This window comes from Takifugu rubripes, chromosome 1, assembly GCF_901000725.2.
Source record: "Takifugu rubripes chromosome 1, fTakRub1.2, whole genome shotgun sequence".
NCBI classification, from domain to species: Eukaryota; Metazoa; Chordata; class Actinopteri; order Tetraodontiformes; family Tetraodontidae; genus Takifugu; species Takifugu rubripes.
In genome coordinates, this window is record NC_042285.1 from 21,765,301 (window position 1) to 21,774,356 (window position 9,056).

The 9,056-nt window shown below is 48.6% G+C and overlaps 1 protein-coding gene across 2 annotated transcripts; it reads right to left on the bottom strand.

The window, feature by feature from the left end:
* Positions 1 to 29: 29 nt before the first annotated feature.
* Positions 30 to 8,023, bottom strand: heg1 (heart development protein with EGF-like domains 1). 2 transcript variants are annotated; one of them, XM_003962025.3, is made up of 14 exons: positions 7,563 to 8,023; positions 4,177 to 5,173; positions 3,501 to 3,979; positions 3,178 to 3,291; positions 2,970 to 3,092; positions 2,792 to 2,895; positions 2,657 to 2,712; positions 2,346 to 2,506; positions 1,904 to 2,038; positions 1,753 to 1,795; positions 1,628 to 1,665; positions 1,463 to 1,550; positions 1,193 to 1,370; positions 30 to 1,032 (listed from the first exon to the last, which is right to left on the bottom strand). In XM_003962025.3, exons 1-14 carry the CDS (start codon positions 7,834 to 7,836, stop codon positions 889 to 891), a joined length of 2,934 nt encoding a protein of 977 aa, XP_003962074.2. In that variant the 5' UTR covers positions 7,837 to 8,023; the 3' UTR covers positions 30 to 888. The 2 variants fall into 2 exon arrangements, with proteins under 2 accessions (XP_003962074.2, XP_011609480.2); XM_011611178.2 differs by having other exon boundaries at positions 3,501 to 3,982; positions 7,563 to 8,022.
* Positions 8,024 to 9,056: the final 1,033 nt, after the last annotated feature.

Consider the following 9,056-nt stretch of genomic DNA (forward strand, 5'->3'; position numbering starts at 1 on the left):
CCAAATAAAGAACCGGGACACAGAAAAAAAAGATGTGCAAAAGTTTTACTTAAATAAGCTCATCTGACTAAAACGTCAGAATCAACATCTCATAAACACAAGGAAAGATGAAAAAAAATAACACTCCGTGTCCGAAATGGCAAAGTCATTATGATACACCTTTACATTCAGTTATTCAGTGGTAGTTACAATCCTTCTGGTATATAAAGAATGAATCCTTGCACACACACACACACACACACACACGCACACGCACACACACACACACACACACACACACACACACATCCCATGCACTCTTGAAGTGTGGGTATAACATGTGTCAGGGACATGGTGGAAATAAATAAATGCCGAAATTGTAAACGTGTTTGCTGTCATGAGATCATCGTTTTGGGCGTCTGCTGAGAAAACACCTGCTTCCACGGAAGAATACAAAAAAAATCACACATTCCAGGCTGGTTGATCACCTTCCCTCCGCTCTGCGGCTGAAGCTGACGTCCACTCTCGTCGCCCGGCGAGCGTCCGGCGCGGGTTCGTTGCAGGTCACAGCCTGGGAGCGGCCGCCTGCACGTTCGGAGCATTCCAGAGTGGTCTTCCATGGCGCGACGATGTAAATGACAGTCACACTCAGTGTTGACACGACAGCAGCAAAAGTGTGATTAGGTCGAGAAGAGATGAGCTGAAACATGCAGAAAGGCCGAAACGGACGCGCGGCTATTTCACTTGCAAAACCGCGCAGCTTTCTGCTGCACACACACACACACACACACACGCGCGCGCGCGTTTCCATCGTCCGTGACTGCACAGCGGCGCTCACGTTTCAGCAGACTGTCGGCACAAATGGGGAATTCCGTTTCAAGATACAGCAGAGGTCCGTGGCTTCATCCGTTAGAAATAGTCCCTCCTTCGCGAGTCGTCGCTGATGAACGACGGGTTCCACTGGGCCGGGTAGATGCAGGAGTGTCGGGAGCCCGGCAGACCGGTGAACTGGTACAGGCCGTTTCTCTCCAGGTCCGAGTTCCGTAAGGCGGGCTGGGGAAACGAGAAGGATCGTTTTTATGCCTCTTATTGTTCTGTAAAGCCCTCGGAGCCTTGATAAATGCACTATTATTTTTAAGTGTTTGGTGTTTGCTCTTGATTGAGAACAGATTTTTTCCCCCCCAAACAGAACAACAACAACGCTTCTCCTTACTGAGTAATATATGTCGCTCATCTGCAGCAGGTTCTTGGTGCTGCCGTTCTCCTGCATCTCTATCGCCTCCCTGCCCCACTCCATGGAGGTACGGTTACTCTTGGGGAAGTCTGCGTAAGGGGACATCTGCAAGTCTCCGCTCTTGAAGATGATCTTGTTGAGGTCGTTCTTGTCTTTCCTTGAAAATCAAAATCAAAAGTCATTAACTTATCCCTGGAATAACTGTCTCTACTGATGTGCCAACTTGCTTGTGACTAAGCTAAATCGTACTTCCGACAGGTGACGGCGAGCGCAATGACGAGGGCGAGGAGCAGTGCGCCCCCTGCTGGCGACACCACCACTGCAATCAGCTTGTAAACTGCAACATAAAACCGCGGCGTGTAAACAAGAACAGGAGTAGTAATCATTTTTAAAACCTCTTATAGGACCACTTACAGTTCCCACAGTTGAATCCCCCAAATCCAAACGTGCACCTTTAAAGACAATAAAGGAATTTCGGTGTGAATTTGCCTTATGACAGGATATGTACCTTTGATTAGAATACATTAGGTGGCACTTACGGAACACAGGTGCCATTCTCTAGTTTGTAACCGTCGCCACATTCTATAAGCAAAATAAAAACATAAATAATTATGATCATAAAATATTCCCAGCAAATATCACAAAGAAACACTTTTTGGTGTCGGGTCTGAGGAGGGCTTGCGTGTCTACCTAAGCAGGCCAAGTCATCGGGATTGTGTTTGTAGTACCCCTGCAGACACTGACAGCGTGCTGTACCACTGCTGTCGGAGCAGGTGGACCGCTCCGTATCACACTGGGTCTTCTGGGCCACACATAGACTTTCCACTTAAACACACAGAAAACACCATAAGTTCTAACTCTGATGGCATGACAGTCACAAACACGAGTTGTCTGGGATAGCTGCAGTAGAAATCAATGTGCTACTTTTGATTTCTAGTAAGTGATGGTGGGTGGAAAGATGGGAGAATATAGCGGATATAACAATGAGGCGTTACTGTGGGAAAATTTGAAGGCAAATGGCGCCATCTGGTGGCTTTAACATCTAACACCAACTATCTGCACTTTTAATTCACAAATGGCGCCTTACAATTAATATAGTGCTGTAACGTCATTAGAACATAAGAATGTTTACCGTGATAGGTGAGCTGGTGCAGCAGGACCATCCGACAGTGGGCCACTGAGGAGCTGCAGTTGCTCAGAGACATCTGGATGCCGTCGAAAACTTCGGCGCTCGTCACATCAGTGGAAACAGAAAACATGTTGACAGCTAAGATGTGGATCCCGTCTCCTTCTCTGTGGTGAGAAAAGCCAGAGGTCATTGCTCCACATGTGCCGAAGCACAGACAGTTCATATCACATCTTCAGTGTCCTACTGTTATTGCCATGGAGACAGAAAAGTAACATAAAACACCAGCTGAAAGGATTAGAAGAGGCAGGACTTACTTCCTCCTCAGGAGTGAGCGGCTGTAACCTCGGAGGACTGACAATGAAGCGTTGAGCTGAGGCGGTGGATGTAAGAAAAAGGAATCAATGGAGATGTTTCTGCGTTCATTCAATGATAATGTTTTCTAAGCTCACCAGCTGAATGATCTCTCTCTGGATCTCGTGCACCGTGCTGCTCCTGAAGGCAACGCGGCCGTGTGGCAGCCTGTTCAGGCTGAATGTTCCCAGGAAGGTTTTTGCTGTGGAGAGAACCCAACAGTTAAGGGCCCGTCACCCTTTATCATGTGACCGAATTGCAGCTCGGGGATTTCACCTCTGGCGCAGGTTCGTCCGTCCTCCAGGTCGAAGCCGAGCGGGCACTCGCAGTCGAAGGAGCCCTGCGTGTTCACGCACCTGGAGCCGACGGGGCAGGGGCCCACCTCGCACTCGTCCACATCTGAGCGTTTAAAGCAGCTTCAATATTTCCGCGGATTTGCTCCCCAGATGTGCAGACCTGAGCAGGCCAGAGCGGACACACTCACCCTGGTTGCAGGTGGGTCCAGTCCAGGCTTGCTGACAGTGGCAGCTGAGCTGATGGCCGCTGTCGCTCACACACATGCCACCGTTCACACACGGGTTGGAAGCACACGGGTTTCCTGTAGTTTTCCAGTAAACATTAGAGTTAAACGGGCGCCCCCACACAATCCGGTGCTCAGGACGCTAGAACACAGGTCAGGTGGGCACAACTACCGTAACCCAACTGAACTAGTTCATTTTTGCACAGCTAACACAACGTGATAAAGTGACGCTAATATGGATAAAAGAGCCGAGTGATTTTTACTTCAAATGGATCTAAGCAGCTTACTTCGAGGGGGTGTTGGAGGATGTGGTGCCTGTGTTGATGTAGCGGGAGGAGTCGTGGCCACCGGCTCTGTAGTTCCTGCGTCTGGCAGCTGCCTGCTCGTCTGCACGGCCTCTGTGCTCTTAGTAGAAGCGCTGGGGGTGTCGGTGGTGGGGATGGGATGCCTCTCGACAGTTGTGAGTTCTGGAGTGCGCGTGCTCATTTCCGTCCGCGGAGTGGGGACGGTCGGGATCCCCCCCCCAGCGGAGGGCCTGGGGCTGGCAGTGAGGGCTGCTGCGCTGGTGTACACAGCCAGGGTGGAGGAGGAGCTGGGGGGCACGGTGTGGAGGACGGTGGCTGCAGTGGCCGACCCTGTGGTGGCGCCGATGACGGTCTTACTGGGCCAGGGGGACGAGGTTGGAGCTGCAGGAGACGCGACGGCAGGGGGGACGTTCGTGGTGGACGAGGTGGCGTTGAAGTTGCTTTCTTCTGTTAAATAATATCTGCTAAAAAAAAAGTCAACTGACATGAACTGAAAAGATTTGAAGGATATTTAATGTTGGCTCAGGTCAGGTGGTAATCGGCGGTTTCCAAGCAAAAAGGAACTCTACAATCGCAGTATAACATTTAATCTCACAAGTAAATAACTTCTTTCTTTCAGATTCTCGTTCCCTAAACTGGGTTTAAAAATCCAAGGTACCTTTCAGTGGCAGTGGTAGATGTGCCGGTGTGGGTGACCTCGGTTGCCCCCGGAGTGTCTGTCACAGAATGTTGTCCGGGTGTACCGTTGCTGACTGTTGGCAGACCTGCGGTCGGTCCGAAGCTGACAGTCTGCTCACCGGTGTGGGGTGAAACCATTTCGGTGCCCTCCAGTTTCTGAGTGCTGGAGATGTGGATCCCAGTGGAGGACTCTGTGGAGGACTCAAACCGGATCTCCTGGTCCGTCCCCGAGGCGTTTGTTGACGCTTCTGTGTGTGAGGTGACTGAAGGCGAGCTGGTCCAGGCTGGTTCTGGTTGGCTGGTGCTGGTCTCTCTCACACTCAGAGGTGGAGTTGAGTCCGAGGTTTCCTCCGATGCGGAGCTGTGCTGGTGCCGGCTCACATTCGGCTGCGTGTTTATACTCTGGGTCACAGCGGGCCTCCCCGTGCTCTCCGCGTCTGACACCAACCCCTCGAAAGGCCGAGTAACATTCTGGTCTGTGGCGTCCGTGAAGTCAGCCCTGGAGGACGTGACACTGAGAGTATAGTCCTCAGCCTCAGAGGCTGCAGCAGAGACGCCCCACGTGGAGGGGGGCTGACGAGACATGGAGTCTTCTGTGAAGGCAGAACTGCTGGAGGAGGAGGTGACGGACAGCAGGGTTCTCTCACCAGCTCGACTGATGGTGGTGGACGAGAAGGTGCTGTTGGCGTGGAGGTCGGTGTGGGCCACCGGAGATGAAGCCTCCCCATGTCCGAGGGTTGTGGACGGATGGTCCCGGGGGACACTGTCCGTGTCTGTCTGCATCAAAGAAACAGCCTCCCAGGACACGGCCGGAGGGGAGTCTGAAGCCTGCTCTGTGCTGACAGAGGCCTTCCAGGTCCTGCTACTGGCCTCAGTGGTGACGCCGACAGCGGCGGTGGCCAGTGGTTCAGTAGACGCACCAAGAGCCTCCAGAGGCCTGGTACTCATTTCTGTGTAGGGTTGCGTCTGCTCAGTGCCTGGTGAAAAAGAAATATAAAAATGTGTTACCACTATGTACACCACATATAACACAACGTACTACGGCCGTTTATTCTCAGGATGATTTACTAAAAGCGCATTATTCTATTCATCTCCAGCTGCAGAGGAAGCGGCAGGGAGTGACTGATTAGAACTGGTTATGAAAGTACTGTAGTAGAGGTACTGCAGGTCACGAGCTCTGGTTCCGTGTGATCTGTGGGGTTTTCTCTTCTCCTTTGAGGAATCTTTGTTTGTATCCTTCTTCAGGCACCAACAAAGATTCACTGCACGAAAGCTCAAAATGCAAATTCTTTTCATGCTGATAGACAAAAGGAATTTTAATAAAGGTCTATTAGCATTTTTATTGGAATACAGATGGGTAAGCTCCCAAAAATGGCTGACATTTAATGGATCATCACAGTCATGAAGCCAAGATTAATGATCAGGGCAACATCAACAACTGAGGTAGACAGGGTGACACGTGGTGCATTTCAATGAAAAGCTCAATATTTAACGGAACATTTCTGTTTGAAACATGCACACTATACACGATTTTTGTGGTTGGCGATATTAACTATGTGCATTTACAGATGTGGCCACTAGAGGGGGCTAAGATATCCGTGGTAGGCCTGCAAATATTACAGAGAAGAGGAAGATGCTGTCAGAAGTGCCGCTGTTTCCTGTGAAAGACAATGAGTTTTGGGTGGAGTAAAGTTGGCATTGGAGCTGCTTTACTCCAACAATGGCACTGACTCCTAAATATGGCGGTGACGTCTCTGTTGAGGATCAGCAGCTTCCTTCCTAAAGCTGAGCGAGCAGAAGGCAGACCGTCACCGTGGATAAGGGTGTGAGAGTTGTATTCAGTAGACTTCAAACATATGAAGTCATAAAAACACCCAACAGTGTCAAAAGTAGAACAGGTGGTGTTGGTTTATATTTTTAGCATTTACGGGGTAGCAGTAGAGAGAGAAACGATCCAGCACAGGGATAACAAACAGATGTGGAGTAGTGAGAGAACCAGACAGAAACACCCACAAACAAGCAACAAGTGTTAGTAGCTGCACAGTGCACGTTCACACCGTTGACCTCCACAACTCTGTCACTGCTGTGTTGTCCGTCGGCCTGATTTTACTACTAATCCTTCAGAAACCAGCAACCAAAGAAGCGAATGCAACTGGAGGAAAGCCATCCCGAGGGGGGAGAGCGAGGCCGGTGGCAACATCACCCCACATCATGTGTCTCTGCCATTATTTCATTTTCTGTCTGTCTCCAGAACGTGGCGTCATCATCAAGTGGCCAATATTCCAAATCCTTTGCAGCTTATTACAGCCATTGTGCAGCCATGTGTCAGCCGTTAATGTTTGCTAACGGCAGCAAATACAGACAATGATGGATGCATCTGAGTGGTTTGTGCACCTGGAAATGTGCAACAGTAACGAGTGCCCGTTAGCATGAGAAAATATCTGCATACTCTATTTAAAATGCTTGTATTCTTTTTTTTAAATCTGTAATGATCACAAACTCAAATATGTGGTAAAGTTTTCATGGCAAAAAAATCCCTAAAAAGTCTCTTTAATCACTTGGTGTAATTGAGGCCTATAAATTCTTTTTTTTTTTTTTTTTTTTAAAAAGAAGCAGCTAAATACTAATAAGCCATAAGACTGTTTTTCTTAAGAGGACATTCAATGAATATTGGGGTGAAGAAGTAAACCAGTAGCAAAGTTCTGGTGTCTGATTTTTGTCTCACTTTTATACCCACCTGTTGTTTACATATTAGCTATTAATGATTGATTTCTCAAGAACATCTTAGTTCTCTCTGGGGTTCAGCTGTCAGGTTATTTTTGCTTTCATCACAACTGAATTCTTCTGTTATCTTTTGGAGGGGTTGATTCATAAAATAGACTGTGGATTCCACTTTTGACGCATTTGGACTGATTTAAATGCAGCTTAAGCTGCCACAGTTGCTCAAGGCGACAGATTCCTGGTCTGAAGATCCCTGATGCGGCATGAATTTATAGCAATGATGGAGCTCCAATTTCCCAAGGCGCCAAGATGATAAAGTGACCAAAACTATGGTGGCAACCCACAAAAAAGTGCAAAAATTCACAAGTGAATTCTAAACTCCTAACACTGATGTTGGCACCAGCGTCTTAAACATCATTTATGGCCACTGCTGGGAAACGTATTATATCATTCATAGATTAAATAGACTCCTTTCATTTTCTCCCATAAAACATGAAAAGCTTATGCCTAATTTATATTTTTGTGCACTCCTCCATAATTCCAGCCTGCTTTTTGTTTTGGTTTCTCTTTGCAGGATAGAAGGTAACCTAAACTTTCCTGGTTAAACCAAGATGCTCCCGCGGGCCTCGGGGAGCGGGACCTTACCGAGGGGTCCAGCGGCAGCGGTGTGTGTTTCCGCGGGCAGGGAGAGCAGGATGTTCCTCTGGGAGGGTGATAAACTCTCGCTGGAGTAAAGAGCCGAGCTCCGGTTCTGCTCCGTGTGGTTCAGTTCATCCGTCGCGGCAGAAGAGCTGAAGCCCTCCGTCACTGCCCCCGCGCTGCTGTTGCCCGGGGTCCCGGCTCCGAGGAGCCCCTGCAGACCCAGCAGGAGCACCGGCAGAGACAGACCGAGGACGGGATTCAAAAACCACGCTCCCATTATTTCACAGACCCCCAAAACGGTCGCCGAGAGTTGCCGTGAAGTCGAGTGGAAGCCGGCGAGTCTCCCGAGGACACCATGGGAGGAGAGCCCCGGCTACTGGGGAAGTTTCGAGAGAATTGATTAAATCCTGGATCCGGTCCGGAGGTGGTCCGCTGGTCGGACGGCGGGGAGCGGAAGATAAGAGAGCCGAGGCAGGAGGCTGTTATCACGGCCGAGGAGCCCGGGCTCCTCCCCTCCACACACACGCGCGCAAATACACACACTGCACTTCTATCTTTGTGAGGACTTACAACGATAATACGCTACTATATTCTCCAGCTCCTTTCCCCAATATTCCCAATAAACCCTAAACCCGGACTTAAAGCCAATGGTAACTACTCTTAAAGCTAAGTCAGTCAGAATGTCCTCGTTCTGCTAGAAGAATGAGCATTTTGGTACCCAACACGTAGCAGGTACAACTACGCACCCACGCGCGACATTTCTATCTTTGTGGGGACCTTTATTGAACTAATGCACGCCATTGCCTCGTATGTCTGACCATCCTAAACCTTATCCCAAGTCCTCAAACAGATCTTTGAAAGCAAAATGCCCCCATTTCCCATATGTCCCCAGTTTCCTACTAAAACACACACTTTGGTACCCTGTGTATATAGCATGTACAAGAACACACAGTTGTGTGCAAATGTTTTTCATGGGTCCATGAATTTCTACAGCCTAACTTATAACAACCAAATCTATATCTGAGTCGCTGCACAACTCACCTCTGTTCAGCCTCCACCCTTAAGCACATATTAGGAAATATGATGGTTTTATTTACTCTGCAAAGACGCTTTTACACGTATGAACAGAGACTTATGGTCTGGACAAAGATAGTCATCTGCACGGTAGGATTTAAATAGCAAACCTAGGACCTCACACATGTAGAAAAATAAATACATGTGCTGCGATCCTTTTTTGGCCATTTTAGCTCTGTTCAGTGTGCCGCCTAATCCCGACCTTTGACCTACTTCACCCCAACCTTAAATTGGTTTCAATCTGTAAAATAAATCCAGGAGGAGAAATTATATTTTACCATATTAGGTAAGAGTAAATGCAGAGAACTTAAAAGACATTCTAAGTATTTGGGGGTAAATCCTTGTCTCAATAAGGGCTACATCGGAGTCTCTGGTATCAGAGACGCACGCCTTCATCACAACACCTGCAATAGCAATGATCCA

Excerpts from the sequence above, each read along its gene's own strand:
- heg1 (XM_011611178.2), bottom strand. The coding sequence starts at position 7,836 with ATGGGAGCGTGGTTTTTGAATCCCGTCCTCGGTCTGTCTCTGCCGGTG. Across the intron at positions 1,666-1,752 it reads GAGAATGGCACCTGTGTTCC|GTGCACGTTTGGATTTGGGG; the intron begins GTAAGTGCCACC and ends TTGTCTTTAAAG. Across the intron at positions 1,033-1,192 it reads TGAGCGACATATATTACTCA|CCCGCCTTACGGAACTCGGA; the intron begins GTAAGGAGAAGC and ends TCGTTTCCCCAG.